This window comes from Chiloscyllium plagiosum, unplaced genomic scaffold, assembly GCF_037043375.1.
Source record: "Chiloscyllium plagiosum isolate Xiang-an unplaced genomic scaffold, Cpla_swu_hap1 HiC_scaffold_5, whole genome shotgun sequence".
Classification (NCBI taxonomy): Eukaryota; Metazoa; Chordata; class Chondrichthyes; order Orectolobiformes; family Hemiscylliidae; genus Chiloscyllium; species Chiloscyllium plagiosum.
The window spans coordinates 49926397-49951220 of record NW_028270143.1 but is presented as its reverse complement, the minus strand read 5'-3'; the positions used below and the strand labels follow the sequence as shown (position 1 = coordinate 49951220).

The following is a 24824-nucleotide window of genomic DNA, read 5'->3' as shown; positions in this document are numbered from 1 at the left end:
TAGAGATGTACAGCAAGGAAACAGACCCTTACAACGATCTTATCCATGCCAACCAGATATCCTAACCTAATCCAGTCCCATTTTCAAGCACTTGGCCCATATCCCTCTAAATGCTTCCTATTCATATACCCATCCAGATGCCTTTTAAATGTTGTTGTAGATTCACTGCTGCATCACACAGCAGTATCGGTTTCTTTCTCTGACCATGTGATCAGTGCCTTTGTCAATCTTTCTCCTTATCAAAGTGCTGTTGTTTTGATCTTTTGTCTCCCAAAGTTACAACACAATGTAACAGTATATAAAACAGTAATTGTTGCTTCTGGAATTCAAGGAAATCACCTCCAACACCTAAAATACCTCAAAAAAGGAACAGCTCTTACAGCCACAAATGTTTCCGGTCCTCCATCTTGGATTACCCAGAATGCATGTGACTTTTGCAATTTTACATATGTAAAAAGTATCAAAACCATGTGGGATTGTCGCAACAGCCTGAAAAAACATCAATCCACAACTAACCTCAATGTCGTTCATAATTCCTTTAAGTAATGTTTGGTGGGATGAGGGTTGGTGAGGCATGGATTTGTGCTGCTGCTCACCATATGTCCAACTATATATGACTAGAAACGTTATTAGTATGGAAGTAGTTAAAGTTTTAAATGTTCTTTCCAGTTTTAAATCTAAACTTGTAATATTTCTGTTTCCTCCTATTAAATAGAGCAGTGTTATTGTGGGGAGTGATGTGGAGTCTGCTTTGAGAGCTGGCATAGGGAGTAGAGACCAGAGACTGAGAAAAATGAATTGAAATCCAGTTTTAGTGTTCACCTTTCAAAGGGACTCATTTAGATAATTGAACATTTTGAATAAGGAACAGAGAAGCTTCAAGGGTGTGTAAATTAATAGATGCTCTCCTTAGGGGTTTAAAATACCTTTGACAAAATACCATATAAAAGACTGGTTTATAAAATTGATGTGCATTGCATAGGAGGGTCAGTGTCATCTCAGATTTTTAAAAAAATGGATGAAAGACAGACAGTAAATCATGGGAAATAATTATTTTTTCAGATAAGGATGGCAAACATTAATGTCACTCAATTGTCAGTGATAGTTTCACAGTTATTTTTTTGGTACATATATATAAATGAGTTGCATATTGGAATAAAATGCAAAAGTTTAAAACTTACTATGAATCCAATCTAGGACGACTGAGAATGATAACAATCAGCTCCAACAAAATATAGAATGGCTCGCAGACTCGGCAGACGAGTACCACATGGAATTTAATCCAGAGAAGTGTGAGGAAGAGGCTATACAGACTGACTGATGCATTTGTAAGAGTTTATCAGGACAGAGCACCCCAAGGGTTTATTTGCATAGATCTTCAAACGTGACAGGATGTATTGAGAGAACAGTTAACAAAGCAAGCTCTTGGCTTTGTTAAAAGAAGGAATGAAAACAAATACAGGGAAATTATACTCAAATTATATAAATCTGTTGGTAGGACACAAATAGAGTATTGCATCCAATTCTGACCACCACATTTTAGGGAGGATGCAAGTTTCTTGAGTGATTAATATCTGAACAATTGAGAATTCAAAAATTTGAGACTCACATCTGACACAATTTAACAAATCTAACAGTTTTATTGCAAAAAATGTTGAAGTTGAAAACAAGAGATTAATTTAGGACATACAGACTAGTTTGACTGCAGGCCAATTGGATCTGATCTGACTAGCACCTATACATTTTTGACAGGATTCCTCCCATTGATAGTTCCATTCCAAACAATCAGGAGTGCCAAAGGAGAAACCATTTCACAGCTAGCTCAACAGCACCAAAGGTTAGAAACAGATCAGACTGGTCTGTAATGTCTGAGCATTAGAGTACTCTGAGGAGCAGGATGAAATCGTTTAGGTGGATATAACAGGCCCACATTAGGATTACAGTTGACCTGATTACCCAAATTCACAAGATGAATTCTAGTTTGCAGCTATCATAATTGACAACAGGAATTTTAAATTAGATTAGGAGCTAGCATAAACATTCTTTCAGATCTAACGCTCTGATGGAGGTGAAGAAAATGTCCAGCTGATCTCCTTTCAGATGGGAAGAACAAGGGATTGTGGGATATAGATGAATTAATGTTATTTCTGCAACTATAAATTCTGATACAGAACAAGAATGAGGAAATATATATATTCAGCTAAAAAAATTATATGTTAGCATGAGACATGATTATAGAACAATGGTAGATGTATGGGCAAACAGGAAAAACATCTGTTTCCCACTTGTACAGAGACACAGGAACAAACCCCAATTAAAAGGGCTTAGTGATAAGATGCTGTGAGGGGCAGCACAGATGGAGGGAGTAGATAATGGTAAGCAAAGGATGGGATGAGGTCAAACGGCCTTGTGAGGTCAGAGTAAGCAGTTTGTCACAGACAAGACCGGATAAACAGGAATAATGGGGCCAGTCTTAGGGAACTGGAGGATGTAGATAGGGGAAGAGCAATGTAAAACAAAAGAAGCCAAATTATATAAATATCAAGCGTTTGTCGAATTCGGTGTGTGTTTTGTCCCTGCCTTGTGACATCACACCCACTTGCAAGTGTAAAATAAATGACACTACTGATTCAGATTTTTGTCTCGGACTGAAATTATTGAAGTTGTTTCTCACAGGATTAAAATCAAAATGAGATGGCAGATGCAGGTTACAATTTGGTGTAATGGGAGAGAAATCACCAGTACTTTATATGTCATTCCTAATCACCACTCTTCATTGTAAAGTAGGGATGTTTATATTGTTTTGAAACTTATTCATTTAGCAGTTCCAGGATAAACTGAAATTGATTTTGAAACAAAAAAAAGAAGATGCTGGAAAAGCTCAGCAGGTCTGGCAGCATCTGTGAAGAGAAATCAGAGTTAACATTTCAGATCCAGTGACCCTTCCGCAGAACCTGAGGCAGGGTCCTGTTCTGAGGAAGGGTCACTGGATCTGGCACGTTAACTCTGATTTAGCTTCACAGATGTTCCCAAATTCACCGAGCTTTTCCAACAATTTCTGTTTTCGTTTCTGATTTATAGCATCCACAGTTCTTTCAGTTGAAATTGAAGTTTATTGTGCATTAATTTCCACCATAGAACCTCCATCCTGAGGACTACTACAAGGCAATATCATTGTTTCTCCTGGAAGATAAGACCGCAAACAGTGGTGGGGAGAAAGTTACCAAGGATGAATGTGGCCAGTTATAAAACAGCATTCTAGATCTTAGTTTGCACTTTTGGGAATGAAGTTTCTGCTGAAAGGGATAATTTAATGGAGCAGAGGTTCTGGATTGACTGTAAACTGAGACTTATAATTAATAACTCAGAGATCATTTATAAATGTGAACCAGTTACCCTGTGCATTCTGCAAATAAGCGAAAGCATCCAGAGAATAACAATCAAGTAGCAGCATTCAGATTAGCAAAAGAATCATTTCAGCAAATACTCTAATTCTTGTTAAGTTTAGAAACCTGGTCTGTACTTTCTCTCAACCTGTGTTTAAAAAACAAGTAAATTGGAGAATTTTGCATGCTTCAATAGAATCTTTAACTTTTGTGATGACTCTGGGGATAGCAGGATTGAATTTATAGTTCACCACCCCAGTGAAGTAATACACTACAGACAGGTAATTGGCTATGATATCTGAGAAATCTTATGGGATCTTCAAATATACAAGGAGATCTCAGGTCGATGACAGAAATTTATGGGCATTGAAGCTTCTGATATGTTGGATAGCAGCCTAACTCTAGCAACACAAGTGCGATACATCCTTACAACAACATACAAAGGAAATTAAGATGACCATGATATATTGAAAGAAAAACTCATAAAATCAGAACCAGCCCTACAAAGTAGTTAGTTCAACACTTTCAAACAGCTAATAAAAGCTCACCAACGAAAAGCAGGCACTCAAATCCAAATTGTATCAAACCAACATTGAACGTTCAGAAATTGTTAATTTGCAAAATGGTTATCTGAAGTCTACAATTGAGTTTGGATCAGCATCCGCAGAAGTCACCAAGTTTCATTTCAGTATAGTAGCAATGACCCAAACTAGACGTTCTGGAGCTGAGGAGTAGAAATGTTTAAAAGGTGAAGCATGACCATGTTAAAATTAAGCAAGATTTGGAGAAGTCAAAAAGAGCCTACTAAACAAAAAGCGCAACTATTAACAGTCACACGGTGCTATCAAATCTCTGACATTGGGAAAGAAATGATTACAGAAAATTTCACAAGCCTTCAGAAATTAACAGTAAACTGAAATTCTTTGATAATGGAAAAAGACTCTGAAATATCCAGGGTTCAAACGTCCCCGTGGACTATTAGTTAATAAAAGCAGTAAGTGATGAGACTTAAATTTGAAAAAGATACTCCTGAGAGAGGGAACTGAGATTTTCAATTTAAGTTTACAGGAAGCTACCATGGAAAAGCAAGCACTGTTTATTGACAAATCAACAAGACAATGATTATTATCTTTTGAAGAAAGAATGGCAAAACATATGGGAAAGAAGATACATAACTGAAGCCTTCAACACCTAACTAGTCCAAGGCCTTAGATGACATTAAGACCAATAGGATAGTGACAGACTTTGAATCTCCTTCTGTAGTCTCATCTGCCATCGCGTCTGTAGACTAGAATACTCTACAGAAGATTCATGTTGCACACATGTACTTGCTGACCTCGATGTTTATCACTATTCTTTCATTTTTACTGGGTCATTATTTTGTCAAATATACATTAAATGTGCTGGTGCTGCTGTGTTACAGATCATTGGGTAGCCTGAGTTGCTATGTATTTTGAACCTTTTGCATTCTTATTGTAATCTGGAATATGGATAGTGATGGTAGAGGCTCCAATTTTCTTTCTATCACATGTTTTAATCATTCTTTCTTACCATTAACACATGTTGGAACAATTTTCAGGTTGGTACCCAACTTGTTTAACCATGTAATGAATATACCTTACTTGGTATCAAGTCATTGCTATCAAACCCAGAGCTTCTGTTTCAGAGGCTGGGGACCACCTACTGTACCATAGGATATCCATGTTAACAGTGGATATCCTATGGTACAGTAGGATGGTAACTTCTGTTTGATGGCATTGGAATGTCAGGATTTTACATCCAGTTAATCAAGTTACTCCATATACCATGTTTCTTGCCTGTTTTTTGTCTTTTTAAATTTCTAACTGGATATGCTTGTTATATAACACTTGATAGCTTTAATGTAGAGTAGCTGCTTAAGTTTAGCATTGCTAAGGATGGTAAATTGTCAACATTGCTTTTTGGTTAATCCTATCCCTTTTTATGCATGCTCATGCTGAAAAAATTAATGCTGGAAGGTTTGATAGCTTAATGATTTTATTACTAGAATTGCAGCACAGTCTGGTTGTGGTAGTTTATGAAGTGTACAAGGGCAAGAAACATGGTATACAGAGGGACTTAATTAATTGGATGTAAAATCCTGACATCCCAATGACAGTTTAAGGTACAGAGATAAAGTCAGCAGCTATTCAAGTATTATTCTAGCCCTTGGCAATTTCATATTTGTAATAAATTTGCACTTCATTCATCAATGCAAAATCATTTCAGGAAAATCCTACCTTCAAGATGAAGTCAGCAGTGAAAGTTTTCATTGTAGCATCCTGCTCCCTATTGTTTAAAGGTGGATGGGTCTGTCAGCCTTGTGCAGGTGTTGTAAGGCCAATTTGTTGAACTCTGGAGGAGAGCAGGAGATTACATTCTTGCATGGATGTTTGGGATTGGCAAGAGGGAGCTTTGTGGGCTGGAGTCAGGATCACAGAGGATTGGAAGAGGGATTCAGGGCAGAGAAAAGAGGATAGGGTCAGAAATATGGAGGAGTAAAGTGGAAAGAGTCTGGTATCTTGGGTATGGTGGAGGGAGATATAGTAGGGAGGTAAAAACAGATGCTGGAAACCAGATTCTGGATTAGTGGTGCTGGAAGAGCACAGCAGTTCAGGCAGCATCCAAGGAGCAGCGAAATCGACGTTTTGGGCAAAAGCCCTTCATCAGCCCTTCATATAGTGGGGAGGGCCAGTCAAAATAAGAAAAGGAGGAGTCTGAGACATGGTCTCAGTACTGTCCATATGTGGGCTCAACTCACTGTGTTAACTGGTAGAGTCCTTACAGGACTTTGAATTTGCCTACGACATTTCAATTAGCCTATAAAGTTTGTTCTTCTGTAACATTATTTACAATGCATAGCAGGAAGGACCAGCGAAGCCTTGAGTTTCAGCCATGTCCCATACAGCGCTGAGGACAACTATAGACATTAGCATGGACACTCAATAAGGACCAAATTCAAAAACACAACACTTTATCTTCCATAAGAAAGGAAATGTCCCTAATGCTCCTCTAACCATCAATGGATGCCAACCATGAGGTATACACATATGTTTAGCTCTCCGACTCAGCTAATCTCAACAAATACCAATGTTGCACACATGATGAAACCAATATATGAAAGACTTACAAGTAAAACTTAATCTTAAAATTAAATGCCACCTCCGTGCTCTTAAAGAGCCTTGTGCTAATGGCAATAGAGTTGGTCAGTAAGTTGTGACCATGATGAGGAGCCTTCATTTTTACCAGGAGTTTCTTTGATACTTCTTAGTATGACAATGGGTTTCACTAGTGAAAAGTTTTCCTAATTATTAAATTGAATATGTTGTATGTTCCTGCTGTTAGTATTTTGAATTTAATTATTATTGCAGTGGGGGAGAGGGGAGTGTTCTGTTGGGGTGGTGGGAATGGGATAAAACAAAAAATGAGAAAGTGGAAATTGTGCAGAGTTCTGGTCATGACCTCAGAAATTTCAAATTGTTGACAAAATCAACACCATGGCAGGTTTGTAAAATTGAATTCAGTAAATCGGTAATTATTTGTCTGGGACTGGAAATTTACCATGAAAATCTAAGGTCACATCACATAACATATATTAAGGAAAGCAAAGCAATTGCATGCAGATTTTCATGAAGGCTATGTCAATGGCCTTTTAATCTTACACATTTATCTAGAATAAAATGCACTTGCCAGACATGTAATTAATTAATAACCAATATCAAGCTAAATTTTTTTGCACTTGGGGAAATTGTGAATTGCTCCACCATTAACATTACCATGAATATATTCACATGTACTGTAGTTATTTTGATCATCAACTTGAAACCTTAATCCTTTCACACCTGGTCAGCATCATTTATATAACAATCTTTGTCACTTCCTTCCTCTTTTACAACTCTCACAAGAGCGTGCAGGGAAATTTACAGTTAGTTTAATTAGTTTGATGTTTCAGGTGCAAATTTTGTCCAAATCTGAAAGATTAGTGTATTGTTAGAATCAGAAAAAGAGGAGAAGGAATGAATAACATTTCAATCAGAGGGGAAATTATTTGGTTGAATGACTTGCAACCTGAGAAAATAGATTAAATTAATTTAATTCTTAAGGAAGTTTCTGCTTTGAATGATCTTTGTCTCCACAGATTGATGAAATTAAAGTAAATTAAATGTATTGCAGGGAAGCCTGAAGTGATGTGTTTTGGAAGGAAAATATGAAGAGAGGTAATCTAAAGAAAATGATATATTTTCAGAAGGCAGAGGGACCTGCAAGTTCGAATATACAAGTCTTTGGAAGGGATTCATAAGTTGAGACGACAGCTATAAAAATTTACTAAAGCTTTACTTTATTAATTAAGGAATAGAATGCAAAGTAAATTCTTATGAACCTTTAAGCCTCAGTGAAAACATTGTGTTCAACTCTAGATACCACACTTAGGAAGAATGTCGAAGTCTTGGTAAGGCTGAAGTGTTATGAGAGATGAAGAGCTTCAGTTATGTGACAAGTGTTCAACTTAAAATAGAGGAGGTTAAAGGGAGATCAAAGAGAAGTGATCAAAATTTATACATGATTTTGTTGAAGTAGATGACGAGAAACTGATCCCTTGCAGGGGGCTCAGCAAACATTAAGAGAGTAACATTCACTGTAAAAGGAATATATAGAATTTAAGATAAATGGGAAATAAATCTCAGGATGAAATGAGGAAAATTATGAACAAGCAGTGAGATGTGATGATCTGGAGTACACTAACTGGAAAGGTGGTGAAAGCAGATTCAGATGTGGTTTACGTAGTGCTATAGGGAAGGGCAGGAAATGTTACTAATCAGGTAGATGGTGTTGACATATGAAATCTTGCACTTTATAAATAGAAGCATTGAACATAAAAGCAACAAAATTAAGAGTTTAAGGGTTACTGCGGATTATAACTGCAATAGATGCTGTTGGTTGCGAATTCTATCAGATCAAATGGATCGGTTAGAGGCAATGAGGAATTTGCAACAGCAACAGTATGTGATGGATGGCAGTTATAGGAAGGGGGGAAAGTCTCAGATACAGTCAAATAGAAGGGTTAACTCCAGGAAAGGTAAGAGAGGTAGGCAGGTAATGCAGGAGTCTTCTGTGGCTACCCCCATTTTAAACAAGTATGCTGTTTTGGAAAATATAGGGTGTGATGGATTCTCAGGGGAACGTAGCACGAATAGTTATGTTTCTGGTATTGAGACTGGCTCTAATGCAACTAGGGGTACGTTGTGTTCCAAGAGATTAATTGTGTTAGGGGATTCTCTAGTCCGAGGTACAGACAGATGTTTCTGTGGCCAGCAGCGAAAAATCAGAATGGCATGTTGCTTCCCTGGTGCCCGGATCAAGGATGTCTCAGAGACGGTGCAGAATGTTCTCAAAAGGGAGAGGGGCCAGTCAGAGGTTATTGTCCACATTGGAACCAATGACATAGGAAGGGAAAGGTTGAGATTCTGAAGGGAGATTACAGATAGTTAGGCAGAAATTTTAAAAGGAGGTCCTTGAGAGTAATAATATCCTGAGGGCAGGAATAGGAGGATGGAGCAGATGAGGAGATGGCTGAGGAGTTGGTGTATGGGAGAAGGATTCACATTTTTGGATCTTTGGGATGTCTTTTGGGGTAGGAGTGACCTGTACAAGAAGGACTGATTGCACCTAAATTGGAAGGGGACTAATATACAAGCAGGGAGATTTGCTAGAGCTGCTCGAGAGGATTTAAACTAGTAAGGTTAGTGGGTGGGACCCAGGGAGATAGTGAGGAAAGAGATCAAACTGGGGCTGGTACAGTTGAGAACAGAAGCGAATCAAACAGTCAGGGCAGGCAGGAACAAAGTAGGACTAATAAATCAAACTGCATTTATTTCAATGCAAGGGGCCGAACAGGGAAGGCAGATGAACTCAGGGCATGATTAGAACTGGGATATCATAGCAATTACAAAAACATGGCTCAGGGATGGGCAGGACTGTCGGCTTAATGTTCCAGGATACAAATGCGACAGGAAGGATAGAAAGGGAGGCAAGAGAGGAGGGGGAGTGGCGTTTTTGATAAGGGATAGCATTACAGCTGTACTGAAGGTGGATATTCCTGGAAATACATCCAGGGAAGTTATTTGAGTAAAACTGAGAAATAAAAAAGAGATGGTCACCTTATTGGGATTGTATTGTAGATCCCCTAATAGTCAGAGGGAAACTGAGAAACAAACTTGTAAGGAGATGTCAGCTATCTGTAAGAATAATAGGGTGGTTATGGTAGGGGGTTTTAATTTCCAAACATAGACTGGGACTGCCATAGTGTTAAGGATTTAGATGGAGAGGAATTTGTTGAGTGTGTACAAGAAAATTTTCTGATTCAGTATGTGGATGTACCTACTAAAGAAGGTGCAAAACTTGACCTACTCTTGGGAAATAAGGTAGGGCAGGTGACTGAGGTGTCAGTGGGGGAGCACTTTGGGGCCAGCAACCATAATTCTGTTAGATTTTAAATAGTGATGAAAATGTATAGATCAGATCTAAAAGTTGAAGTTCTAAATTGGAGAAAGGCCAATTTTGACGGTATTAGGCAAGAACCTTCAAAAGCTGATTGGAGGCAGATGTTCGCAGGTAAAGGGACAGCTGGAAAATGGGAAGCCTTCAGAAATGAGATAACAAGAATCCAGAGAAAGTATATTCCTGTCAGGGTGAAAGGAAAGGCTGGTAGGTGTAGGGAATGCTGGATGACTAAAGAAATTGAAGGTTTGGTGAGAAAAAGAAGGAAGCATATGTCAAGTACAGACAGGATAGATCGAGTGAATCCTTAGAAGTGTAGAAAGGCAGTAGGAGTATACTTAAAAGGGAAATCAGGAGGGCAAAAAGGAGACTTGAGATAGCTTTGGCAAATAGAATTAAGGAGAATCCAAAGAGTTTTTACAAATACATTAAGGACAAAAGGGTAACTGGGGAAAGAATACAGCCCCTCAAATGGGGGAGATACCAAACAAGTATTTTGCGTCAGTATTTACTGTGGAAAATGATATGGAAGATATAGAATGTAGGAAAATACATGGTGACATCTTGAAAAGTGTCCATATTACAGAGAAGGAAGTGCTGGCTGTCTTGAAATGCATAAAGGTGGATAAATCCCCAGGACCTGATCAGGTGTTCCCTAGAACTCTATGGGAGTTAGGGAAGTGATTGCTGGGCCTCTTGCTGAGATATTTGTATCATCAATAGTCACAGGTGAGGTGCCGGAAGACAGGAAGTTGACTAATGTGGTGGCACTGTTTAAGAAGGGTGGTAAGGACGAGCCAGGGAACTATAGTCCAGTGAGCCTGACAGTAGTGGGAACGTTGTTGGAGGGAATCCTGAGGGACAGGATATATATGTATTTGGAAAGATAATGACTGATTAGGGATAGTCAACATGGCTTTGTGTGTGGGAAATCATGTCTCACAAACTTGATTGAGTTTTTTGAAGAAGTAAAAAAGAGGATTGATGAGGGAAGAGTGGTAGATGTGATCTATATGGACTTCAGTAAGGCGTTCCATAAGATTCCACATGGGAGACTGGTTACCAAGGTTAGATCGCACGGAATACAGGGAGAACTAGCCATTTGGATACAGAACTGGCTCAAAGGTAGAAGACAGAGGGTGGTGGTGGAGAGTTGTTTTTCAGACTGGAGACCTGTGACCACTGGAGTGCCACATGGATCGGTGCTAGGTCCTCAACTTTTTGTCATTTAGGTAAATGATTTGGATGCGAGCATAAGAAGTACAGTTAGTAAGTTTGCAGATGACACAAAAATTGGAAGTGTAGTGGACAGCGAAGAAGGTTACCTCAGATTACAACAGAATCTTGATCAAATGAGCCAATGGGCTGAGAAGTGGCAGATGGAGTTTAATTCAGATAAATGCAAGGTACAGCTTCTTGGGAAAGCAAATGTTACTAGGACTTATACACTTAATGGTAAGGTTCTCAGGAGTTTTGCTGAATAAAGAGACCTTGGAGTGCAGGTTCATAGCTCCTTGAAAGTGGAGTTGCAGGTAGATAGTATAGTGAAGAAGGTGTTTGGTATGCTCTCCTTTATTGGTCAGAGTATTGAGTACAGGAGTTGAGAGGTCAAGCTGCTGTACAGGATATTCGTTCGGCCACTGTTGGAATATTGTGTGCAATTCCTGTCTCCTTCCTATCAGAAGGATGTTGTGACACTTGAAAGGGTTAAGAAAAGATTTACAATGATGTTGCCAGGATTGGAGGATTTGAGCTATAGGAAGAGTCTGAACAGGCTGGGGTTGTTTTCCCTGGAGCGTCGGAGGCTGAGGGGTGACCTCATAGAGGTTTACAAAATCATGAGGGGCATGGATAGGGTAAATAGACAAAGTCTTTTCCCTGGGGTCGGGGAGTCCAGAAATAGAGGGCATAGGTTTAGGGTGAGAGGAGAAAGATATAAAAGAGACCTAAGGGGCAACGTTTTCACGCAGAGGGTGGTATGTGTATGGAATGAGCTGTCAGAGGAAGTGGTGGAGGCTGGTACAATTGCAACATTTAAAAGGCATTTGGATGGGTATATGAATAGGAGGTTTGGAGTGATATGGGCTGGGTGCTGGCAGGTGGGACTAGATTGGGGTTGGGATATCTGGTCGGCATGGATGGGTTGGACCAAAGGGTCTGTTTCTGTGCTGTACATCTCTATGACTCTATGACTCTAAGCTGAACCTGGCAAGCTGGATGCTCAGTACCGGCACCCACCTTCCACAGAAAAGCAAATCCCAGGGCAGTGGGTGAAGGCATTATTTGATCCCGTAAGTATGTCAATTAATCCTGGGCACACAGGCCATCCAAAACCTTTCCTCACTTCCCCTCCCCTACGACCAAGTTACTTGTAGGAATATGCCTGGCACCTAATTTTACAACTAGGAGCCCATAAATGACAAACCATTTGTTAATGATGTGGAAAGGTTATGCTTCCTTTGCATTCATGATTATTTAGGGGAGGCTTCTGGAATTAGACAGTGAAAAGTTTAAGTTTCGGTATCTGAATACTCATTCAAATGATATCCTGTTTGCAGTTTTATGATCTTGTGGGGAGTACTCTGTTGTGTCTGATTAATGTTTTTCTAAAACTTACAGTAAACAAAAGTAAAGATACTGAATGATAACAAAGTTGTAATAAATATTCATACAAGTGAGTGGAATCCTCTATTTTGGGACAGCCAATATCAATGTGATCAGAATTTAAGTCTGCATGCTGGTCAGTCTGCAATATTTTGTTTTGTGAACAGATCTTATTTGGGCAATTTTCCATACATTATGGAGCTATTCTAATTAAATGTCTGATCAGTGCTAACCCCTCCCTTCCCAAGATGATAACAGTAAAATATTTGATGATGGTATTGCCATTGAACATCAAGAGAAAGTAGTTTGAATCTATGTTGTTAGACACAGTCAGTGGCTGGCATTTGCTGATGGGAATTCTTTCTTGTGGTTTATTGCCCTAACTGTAAATGTAGTCAAGCAGGCATGGATTGTGTCATTATCTGAGGAATTGTTCACAATATAAAGCAAAGATTGTGAAACAATTTTCTCATTTGTTTTCCAGTTCAGTTAAAGCAAAAGAAGACATCTGGCACTTTGACAAGAAAGATAAATAGTTGTATTTATTAAATGAGAATAAGTTAGTGGAAAGACCAATTTTATTTTGGACATTGACCTTAAAAATAGCAAATGATATTTCTTTAAACAGCTTTAACAGAGCTTTAAAGGATATTTGAGAAGAAATATTTCCCACTGGAGGATGGTGGGAGTCTCAAACTCACTGCCTGAAAGGTAGTTGAGTCAGAAACTCTCTTAGCATTGAGGCGATATTTGGAAATTCATTTGTGTTATCACTGCTTCCAGGGCTAGAGGCCAAGAGCTGGAAAAAGGGCTTAGTGCAGTCAGATTTTTATAGACACAAAGGGCCAAACAGCCTCCTCCTGTATTGTAAATGTCTATAAGAGTAAAGTAAGATGACACTACAGCTATTTTAAATGGGTTACTGGAACACGTCTTATGTTACATCTACAATATTGCTTCATTTAAGCAGTGAGCCTGGCTGCTAGGTACCATGGCTCCTCAGCTGTACGTCCACAGCAGTTTTGCACAGTGACAGATTTCTGATTGGAATTTCAACGCGAACTAATTGTATGTATGTTCGGGAGCACTCATAACAACTGTTGATGAATCCCTGGGCAAATGCCTTCAGCTTTGTGTTTAGGCAATACTGCAGAAACATCCAGCCCAGGACTGTGGCATAAAATGCAGAACAGCAATAGATCATTTGGCCTATCAGGTCTGTTCCATCAAGTAAGATCATGGCTAACCTATTAATCCTCTTTCATGCCCTATCCCCATTAACCCTCGATTGTCTGCCCGATTAAAAAATCTGCCTATCTCAGCCTTGAATATACTTAATGACCCAGACTCTACAGCCCTCTGTAGTAAAGAATTCTATTGGTTGAGTATTCTCTCCAAGAAGAAATTTTTCCTCATCTTTGTCTTAAGTGTGTGACACCTTATTCTGAGATTATGCCCTCTGGTCCTGGACTCTCCCACATGGGGAAACAACCTTTCCATATCTACCCAGCCAAGTCCTCTAAGAATCTTGTATGTTTCAATAAGACTGCCTTGCACTTTTCTATATTCCAATGAGTACAGGCTCAATCTACCCAATCTCTTCACATAAGTTCCTCCTAACCTGGTAACAGCCTAGTGAAATTTCTCTGGACTGCCTCCAGTGCTAGTATATCTTTACATAGATAAGGGACCCAAAACGATTCAAAGTATTCCAGCTGTGGTCTGACCAATGCCTTATATAGCTTTAGCAAAACTTCCCAACATTTATATTTCATTCCTTTTGAAATAAAGGCCAACATTCCACATGCCTTCCCTATTATGCACTGAACTTAAATGTTAACATTTTTGTGATTCAGGTAAGGAAACCAAGACATGTAAAATACAGATTAACCATGCTGTAACTAATTGTTGGCACAAGTCCTGAGATTAAATAGCTTATTTCAGTTATTAGTTGTGCAGCTGAATAAGCTATGGATTGCAACATAGGCCCTGAAAACTGTTATGCTTGACATTGGATTTGGAGGGCATCAAGGTGGAATCATTAGTGTAAATGAGGGTGGAACTCAGTGACACAATGAACTGTGGCAGGACCAGTGGGATGGTAGCACTTGCTATGATTTTCACAGAACTTACTTGCTGGGCATGTACTCAACACATGCAGCAGTTGATGCAAGGCTAAAATTTGGTTCCATGGCCTGGAACACATAAAAGGTTTGTGGTAGATTTAAACTGTTCATTTCAGGTCGGTATTGTCTGTCAGTGATCAGACGCACATTTTATAACCCACCTACATTTTCTTTAATTAAAAATATTAGGAAGGCAAAGTGAGCAGACTCTGTCTGATCATGTTCTGATATCACTTACTTTATGGCCTTGCTAAAGTCAACTGTTCTGACATAAACGTGAAAGATTTATGACTTGAGATATAAAAATTTAAATTTGGAAGATTCAGCTAGAATATAAAAAACTTCAGCTGCTACCATTTTGAGGCATTCATCAAAAATCATTAAACTACTCTGTCTCTTGATTGTACAATTGATATTGTTGGATACTGAAAACTAGCGTTCCTACTGTATCACCTGTAGGAGTTTGAATATTTGGTGCAGTAGAGAATGTAAGTGCAGCAGTGGTTATGAGTGCACTGAATAGTAATTCCCAGGTGCTTTATATTCAGGTTGCCTTTTTATTCTTGACACATCATAAATCATTTGCTTGTTGAACTCTACATTTCTGAGCACGCATTTGTCTACTCATGATTTGCAATCGCAAATCTGTGCAACAACAACCTGTTCAGCTCATGTTTGCCTCATTCCAAAATGCAAATTCCTTCAGTAGAAATTAGAATGGGAAAGAACACAATGTACAATGTTTGATTCCCTCTTATTTAGTGAATGTGTCATCCAATTCTTTCATTTAATGGTAGACCTGTTTATGTCTGCCACAAAGTTAAACACAAAGTATCATGGGGAGAATGGAAATCACATGCTAGCTCCTCACTGATCAGGCCAAAATAGATCAACAGATATTAACTATGCGAGCTAAAAAAATATTTACGTTAAAATATGTTAAACTATGTGATATAAAAGAATGCAAAAAATAGTTAGCAGATGGTCTGGCCCATCCCTCACTTGATTTAAAAGAACTGTGACATAAAAAAGGAATAGTAAATGTTTTGAGGAGAGAACCTTTTGATTTTGTGTAATGGCTGGTCCAGAACCCTATCAGGAAAGCAAGCAAAGAGTTTGTTTCATAAGCTGTGGTGGAAATTAAAGGCTATAAATTGCGATATCTGGATCTCCCTTGATGTTTTGATACTGTTTGATATTTTGCTTTAAATAAACATGATGTATGGATGGTAACCTGAGCTGTGCAATTGGATATATTAAATACTTTTCCATTATGCATCGAATATTGTGAGAAGGAAGGGCTTATATCAGTTCCAATAAAAGTAAGAGCTTGTGTTTAAAGTTCCTTTTATGACCACAGGATGACATAAAAATACTTCACAGACAATGAAGTAATTTTTGAACTGTAAGTCTGATGGAATGTAGAAAAACAGAGAACTAATTTGTACTCTGTGAAATGCTGTTAACAACAGTAAGATATGGATCTTTAATCTGAGAGAACAGACAGCACTTCAGTTTAATGAGAGACAGCACCTCCAGCAATGCATCTCCTCCTGTGTACTGTGTGTCAGTCATAATATCCACTCCAGTCCTGAGCCTGCTTGATTCTGAGGATAGTGTGTTCCAAATACGCTAAGGCTAACATGGGGCAACTGACAGAATAAGGATGTTTTATATAACAGTGTGCAATGTTGCAATTATCAGATATTATGGTTAAGGAATCATAGAAGTGTTATAACAGTGTGCAATGTCACATTTGTCAGATATTATGGTTGTAGAATCACAGAACTGGTACAGCAGAGTAGAAGGCCATGTGCCCATTGTGCCTGCACTGGCTTTTCAAATGAAGATTATTACCTGGTGCTAATCTCCAGCTTTTCCCACATAATCTTGCACACTATTTCTATCCAACTCATTATCCAATGCTCTCTTCAAAGTTTCAATTCAATTTGCCTCAACCAAACTTTCATAGAATCCCTACAATATGGAAGCCAACCATTTGGCCCATTGAGTTCACACAGAACTTCCAAAGAGCTTCCCACCCAAACCAATGCTATCCCTGTAACCCTGTATTTACCTTGGCCAATCCACCTTACCTGCATATCTTTGGACTGTGTGGGTATGTGGGGTGGTGGCAGGGGGACACAGAGCACCAGGACGAATTTCATGCAGACATGAGGGGAATGTGCAAATTCCACACAGGACAGCCGCCCCCGGGTGGAATTGAACCAGGGTCTCTGGCACTATGAGGCAGCAGTGCTAACCACTGAGTCACTCTGTCACCGAGCAGGACATTCCCTAGCTGAGCCAATCACTTTGTGAAAGCTTTTGCTCATAGCATACTTATTTCTTTTGCCACCAAAACAGAAATTGCTGGAAAAATTCAGCAGGTCGGCAGCATCTACGGAGAGAAATCAGAGCTAACATTTGTGGGTGGCACGGTGGCACAGTGGTTAGCACTGTGCCAGAGACCCGGGTTCAAATCCCGACTCAGGCGACTGACTGTGTGGAGTTTGCACATTCTCCCCGTGTCTGCGTGGGTTTCCTCCGGGTGCTCCGGTTTCCTCCCACAGTCCAAAGATGTGCAGGTCAGGTGAATTGGCCATGCTAAATTGCCCGTAGTGTTAGGTAAAAGGGGTAAATGTAGGGGAATGGGTGGGTTGCGCTTCGGCGGGTCGGTGTGGACTTGTTGGGCCGAAGGGCCTGTTTCCACACTGCAAGTAATCTAATCTAATCTACTCTAATCTAAAGTACAGTGACCCTTCTTCAAACCCGATGGTAGCCACAAGAAAATGTGGATTTTATGCAGAAGACAGGGTGGGGTCGAGGGTAAGGCGTGAAGGATAGGTAGAGATAGAGCTCAGAGAGAGAAGAACAGTTGGATAGACGAAGGAGTGGATAACAGTCAGCTCAACAGAATGAATAGCTACTATTGGGGACTACTAGTGGCTGACGTAATCAGAACAGATGTGATAGAGACAGAGGAACTGGGAGAATGGAATAGGTCTGATTGTGTGTAATAGCAGACCATGGGACAACAAGATTTGGTGTGTGGGGGTGAGGGAAAGTGTAGGGAAAGTGCTCAAGCCCTAAAGTTATTGAACTAGATATTGAGTGCAGAAGGCTGTAGAGTTCCCAAAAGGAAAATGAGGTGTTGTTCTTCCAACTTCCGCTGAGCTTCGCTGGAGAACTGCAGCAAGCCCAAGACAGAGATGTTGGCCAAGGAACAGGAAGCTCAGGGTCTTTTAGTGGACAGAACATGGGTGTGCTGCAAAGCTGTCATGCAGTCTGTGTTTTATTTCCCCAATATAGACCACATTTTGAGCAGTGAATGCAGTTGATTAGATTGAGTGAAATGCAGTAGACCACCCTCCACTCACATTCACCTAGTCCATCTCTGACACATCCCTTCCCTTCCTTGACATCTCTGTTTATATTTTTGGGGATGGGCTGACTGCCAATATCCACTACAAACCAACTGACCACAACAGTTACCTGGACTATGCTTCCAGTAAAGACCTATTCCATTCTCCCAGTTCCTCTGTCTCTGTCACATCTGTTCTGATGATGCCAGCTTTGATAAGGGCGTCTCCAAAATGTCTACCTCCTTCGTCAAACGAGGATTCCCCAGTACTGTAATTGATAGGGCCCTCAGCCAACTTTGATTAATCTCCCACAGTTCAGCTCTCAACCCTTTCTCTTTCCTCCCACAACAGTGATAGGGTCCCCTTTGTCCTTACCTAGCATCCCTCCAGCATCTACATCCAGAGGGTCGTTGGTCACCATTTCCACCACATCCAGCAGGATATCACCACCAGTCACATATTGCCTCTCCCTCCCTTGTCAGCCTTCCTTCTTGGTTGTTAGTTTCCCATCTTTCTTTGTAGTTTTCTTCCTTATTCTTGTTCCTTTTACAGGAACAAACATTTTCTTCCCATCCATTCTATCCAGCCCGCTCACATATTTGAAAACCTCCATCTTTTCTTTCTAGTCCATGCACATCTTTCCTATAATGTGGAGGCTATAATAAGGTCTGACAAGTGTCTTATACAAGTTCAACATCACTTTCTTGCTCTTGAACTCTTTTCACTTATTAACAAAGTTGAGGACATTGTAAGCTTTTTTAACTGCTCTCCATCTATCTTTAATGATCTGTGCACATATATAACTAGGTCTATTCCCACACCCCTTTTAGAATTGTACCCACTATTTTATTATTGTCTTTCAATGTTTTTCCTACTAAAGACCATCATCTCACATTTCTCGACATTAAACCTCATCTAACGCCTCTCCGCCATCTCCTCCAACTTGTCAATATCCTTTTAGAGTTCCACACTATCCTCTCAGTTTACAGTTCTTCCAAGTTTCATGACATGAAATCACATAAAGTACAAAAAAATTAATTCAGTTACTTTGGCAATGTTTGAACTTTGAACTAAGCTCATTACTTGTCTTGGCATTAAACTTGGCAAAAGTGTTTATAAAATCTTTGTTTGAATGTTGGGAAACTTTATTGTTCTTTCTGTCTCATCAGATCATCAAGGACCAGAAGCTGCTTATTATTGTTGGTGGGATGTTGCTCATCGATCTCTGCATCCTGATTTGCTGGCAGGTTGTGGATCCTCTGAGGAGGACTGTGGAAGATTATCCTTTAGAGGTCAGTTAACGGGGTCTGACTGGGAATCCTAAAATCTGCATCAAAAACTGCTCTCATCTGTTTCATTTTAGTGTGTATATATACAGTTGAGAATTTGATTTAAAAGCAGAATAAGAATAGACAAAAATTTAGAAACTACTTTGAAGGCAAGCTAGTTGGATGATGAGTCACTGATCCCAAATCCATATCTAATCACAATAAGGAGTGAAGAAAAACAAAGAAAAAACAAATTTAATATTAAAGCTTTTTTCCAGAAAATGTGGGAGATTTAAAGAAAGATGATTTCTCATGTTGCAACTTTAATTCGAGTTTGTGCAACACAGGGAGATGCCAAAAATTTGAAGTTAAAAGCTACAAGCCTTTACTTAATTCACATGCACATAATTATGTATTTACAAATAAATAATACACTAATGTGGGAAGAAAATTGCCAACATAAAAAAAATGAAAATGACCCGTCTGATAAAGAAAACTGCAATATCTTTCTGTTTTAAATTGGGGCAATTTATCTAAAGCTGGAAGTTGAGCAGTGAGTGCTGAGGCAGCTTTAGCTAATTATGCAATATCATCCTAAATCATACAGATGTGTTCTCAGTTGTATGTGGAATGGTAGTCAAAAGGTTTTGCTATGCTGGAAGCTGCAGGCGTGTCTCTACATTACTTTTTGGAAAATAAATCTGATGTTTTTTTGATAAGAAAGTGAGAAATGTAAAGGATAAAAGAGTTGTAAAATACGGATACATCACTGAGAAGTAGGCAGTCCCTGGGTTGCAAACAGGTTCTACTCTGGAGTTTGTTTGCAAGTCAGTAGTGTGCACGTCAGAACATTATGCAGGACATTATAAAGTAGCCGTTCATAACTACAGGAAATGTCTTATGTTGGATCTTTAAAGTTACACCCCTATGTGGGATCGTGTTTGAAAGTACAAGTACTGAAGTTTGACTTTTGTAAATCGGGCTCTCTGTCGCAACAAATATTTTATATCTTTTTAACATGCAGATTTTACACTCCTGCATAATAGAAAATGAAGCAGCCAATTAACCAGGTTATCTTGAGTGAAAGAAAGAAAAATATTATTACCATCTAAGTCCCCAGAGGAAAAACATCAAATGCACAAACACAGAGATATTAAGTTTAAAAGGGAATGTGCCTGGTGCAGACAAGGAGAATAAAGGTTCAGCATTTGCTGTTTTCAATACAGATTCCAGCATATGCAGTAATTTGCTCACAGAGAATAAAGATTACATAGTTAAAGAGTCCTTATGAATCTTTGGAGGTGTCGGATTCTTAATGAGAGACCACAGTTTAATTTGTATCTTCAACAATTGAGGAAAGTATAGATTTCAGAGTTCTCAGTTTCTTTCTTGTTTAAAAGAACATTTTGGTATTAAAAACAGATATTGGAAGTTAAAGTTTGGTAGTCCATATTTACCACTATCATAATGGATAAAACACCATAAATAAAGTTGAGGTATTCATTCTGCATATGAATATGGAAAGATAGTAATTGTAGATAGTAGCATTGCTTCAATATATGGATATAATAGTATAGGGGATATCTTCCTGGGCTAATAATCCAGAAGCCTGGAATAATGTTGGGATGTGACATGTTTAGGGAATTTCAATTCAGTTAATTAATTAAATCTGAAATAAGAAGCTGGTGTTATAAAATTACTTGTTTATCATTGAAGCACAATTAGTTCACCAATGTCTTTTCAGGAGGTAAATCTTGCATTCATTCCTGGCATGATTTATTTGTAATTCCAAATCCTCAACAATGTGTCATACAGTCATGGAGTTATACAGCACTTAAAGTGATCCTTTAAGTTGTCCACAACAATCAGACATCAAATCTGACCTCGTCCCATTTGCCAACATTTGGCCCGTACTCCTCGAAACCCTTCCTATTCATATACCCATCCAAATGCCTTCTAAATGTAATTATATCAGCCTCAACCACTTCCTCTGGCAGCTCATTCATACATGCACCACCTTCTGCGTGAGAAAGTTACCCCTCAAGTCCGTTTTAAATCTTTCCCTTCTCACCTTAAACCTATGCCGTTTAGTTTTGGACTCCCCCTTCCGAGGAAAAAGACCTTGGCTATTCACTCTATCCATGCACCTCATGATTTTATAAACCTCTAGGGTTACCCCTATGTCTCCAATGCTCCAGAAAAAATAGCCCCAGCCTATTCAGCCTCTCCCTATAACTCGAACTGTCTAGTCCTGGTAAAGTTCTTGTAAAGTTTTTCAGCATCCTCTCAAGTTTCACAACGTCTTTCCCATAGAAGGGCAACCAGAAATGTGCTGTATTCTAATAGTGGCCTCACCAATATCCTGTACAGCCACAACATGACATCCCAACTTCCTATACTCACTGTTCTAACCAATGAAGGCAAGCATTCCAAATGCCTTCTTCACCACTCGATTTAACTGCAACTCCACTTTCAAGGAACTGTGCATCTCCACTCCTAGGTCTCTTTGTTCAGCAACACTCCCCAGGGCCCTCCCCATAACTGTATAACTGCTGCCCTTTATTGCCTTATCAAAATGCAACACCTCACATTTATTTAAATTAAGCTCTATCTGCCACTTCCCAGCACATTGGCCCATCTAACCAAGGTCCCATTGTACTCTGAGATAATCTTCTTCACTGTCCATTATAACACTTATTTTGGTGCCATCTGTAAATTTACTAACCACACCTCCTATATTCACATCCAAATAATTTATATAAATGATGAAAAGCAGTTGGCCCTTCACAGAACCTTGTGGCACACTGCTGGTCATGGGCCTCCAGTCCAAGAAACTGCCCTCCACCACCACCCTCTGTCTCTTACCTTCAAGCTAATTTTGTATCCAATTGGCTATCTCCCCCTGGATTCCATGTGATATAATTTTACTAACTAGGCTACCATGGGCAATCTTGTCGAACAACTTGCTGAAGTTGACATGGACAATGTCTATCACTCTGCCTTCATCAATCTTGTTACCTCTTTCAAAAAAACTCAATCAGGTTAATGAGATATGATTTCCCATGCAAAAAGCCAAGTTAATTATCCCTAGTATCTATACCTCTGAACATTAATCTGTCAGTTCTGTCCATTCTTGAGCCACATTTCTATAATAGTTATGATATCCCAGTCCCATGTTTCCAACCACGTCCTAAGTTTATTAATCTCACCCCATTCTCTGCCAAGGTCTTGCCTGTTTGACTTACTCCCCTTAACTATACCAGCTCAGCTTTTCCTCTTTTCTCATGGTCACTTTGGCTCCCACCCCCCCTTACTAGTTTAAAGCCTCCCGTGTAGCACTAGCAAATCTCCCTGTGAAGATACTGGTTTACACTTAACTGCCTCTCAAACAGCCAAGCCACCCTGTTGTAACATAAAATCTATAACGAAAATCAAACAGGCCAGACCACTAAGCACTAATCGGGTACTAGAAGCAGCAAAGGCATACCCAGCCCAGTCAGCCATGCAAACTGCTCCTCAGTAACAACTAGGAATGTCTGCCAAAGGCGGTGAAGCTATACCACAGAACTAGTTAAACAACAGCCTGACAAAGTCCTACTCACAAATTTGTACATCTCAGCCCCCATTGTCTAAGAATGCTTAGTCTCCAGGCTAAGTTCAACCCCATCAGCAGGGAATATCTACTGGAGGTGGCAGCAGAGGGGCATTCAGTTGGAAAGAGTCTGTAAATTCTCTGTATTTATTTTGCTCACATGATGACAAAAAAAACTTCTTGCTGAATAGCAGCCTCTCCATAACCTCAGTTGCTGGATCAGTTGACCACCACTTGGAAGAGTACTAAGATTAGGAAAGGGAAAGAACTCTGGATGGAGGACTTCAGCCTACAAAATCAAGAGTGGTTCAGTAACACCACTACTGACTGAACCAGCCAACCTATCTACCAGACTGGACCTGCAACAGATGTTGAGAGAACCAGCAAAAGGACAACCCTTAGTCAGGCTCATCCTCACCAATCTGACATGGATATATCTTCCATAACATTTAAACAGGAATGACAACTACACTAACCATGTGCAGAACAAGTTCTGTTTTCAAACTGAGGCCCCACAGTGAGTTGCCTGACAGTTCCATCATGACTAATGGACAAATTCAGAACAGATCTAGAAGCTCAAACTGGCCATGTAGTGTTGTGACCTATAAGCAGTAGTTTCATTATTAAAAAAAGTGAAGCTATAGTAAAAGATGATACGCACTCTACATTGTGAAAGTAGCAGGAAATAAGATAGAGTTAATAAATTTCCAGATACAAAGGATCAAGTAAAAGCCTTGTCTGCATCAAATCATGAATTAGACAATTAAGCAAAGGAGGAGGGTCCACAAATATTCTCATGGGGAACACCAGCACATTAATACAAAAGATAAGACCAAGGCATTTCCAACCATTTTCAGCCAAATGTACAAAGTGGAATAATCCAGTATCTGTCTTGAGATAATTTGATTAATTCCACATAATATCAAGAAATGGTTCCAATGCTCCAAAAAATGCTAAGGTCTAGCCAGGCTGTTCCAGTAAAGTGAGAACACCAGCATCTGGCATCTGTCACCTCTGCAAGATTTTGTTCTATTCTTCACTGCCATTTCAACAGGACTCGGTGTGGCCTGATAGTTCTCCAGTGATCAAGCCCCGTGACTCTCACAGCTTCCATCAGCTGAACTGGTAATCTGCAATATGTCCATCAGTTTGTGACCCCAAATCAAATCGAAATGCAATACCCACAGATGTGAGAGTATCTGTTTTGGTGAACGATGCAGGGATTTATTGTTTAACACAAAAAGGTTTGCTCTGATAGTAATTACCGAGGTATGGCGGAATGATGAAAGAAAGGGTCGGATTAGAACAAGTCAACATGGATTTAGTAAGGGGAGGTCGTGCCTGACAAACCTGTTGGAGTTCTTTGAAGAGGTGACAAGTAGGTTAGACCGGGGAAACCCAGTGGATGTGGTCTACCTAGACTTCCAAAAGGCCTTTGATAAGGTGCCACACGGGAGGCTGCTAAGCAAGGTGAGGGCTCATGGTGTTCGAGGTGAGCTACTAGTATGGATTGAGGATTGGCTGTCTGACAGAAGGCAGAGAGTTGGGATAAAAGGTTCTTTTTTCGGAATGGCAGCCGGTGACAAGCGGTGTCCCGCAGGGTTCAGTGTTGGGGCCGCAGCTGTTCACATTATATATTAATGATCTGGATGAAGGGACTGGGGGCATTCTAGCGAAGTTTGTTGATGATACAAAGTTAGGTGGACAGGCAGGTAGTACTGAGGAAGTGGGGAGGCTGCAGAAGGAACGAGACAGTTTGGAGGAGTGGTCCAGGAAATGGCTGATGGAATTCAATGTGAGCAAATGCGAGGTCTTGCACTTTGGAAAAAAGAATAGAAGCATGGACTACTTTCTAAACGGTGAGAAAATTCGTAAAGCCAAAGTACAGAGGGATCTGGGAATGCTAGTTGAGGATTCTCTAAAGGTAAACATGCAGGTTGAGTCCGTGATTAAGAAAGTGAATGCAA

The 24824-nt window shown here is 39.6% G+C and overlaps 1 protein-coding gene across 3 annotated transcripts in view; it reads left to right on the top strand.

Annotated features, from left to right (window-relative positions):
• The window catches only part of gabbr2 (gamma-aminobutyric acid (GABA) B receptor, 2), a 1039525-nt gene that overhangs the window by 922244 nt on the left and 92457 nt on the right, over window positions 1-24824 (top strand). For all 3 annotated transcript variants that reach the window (XM_043689956.2, XM_043689957.2, XM_087987153.1), the window contains exon 13: window positions 19167-19289. In XM_043689956.2, the coding sequence (XP_043545891.1) occupies window positions 19167-19289 (123 nt within the window). The remainder of the gene's footprint in view (window positions 1-19166; window positions 19290-24824) is intronic.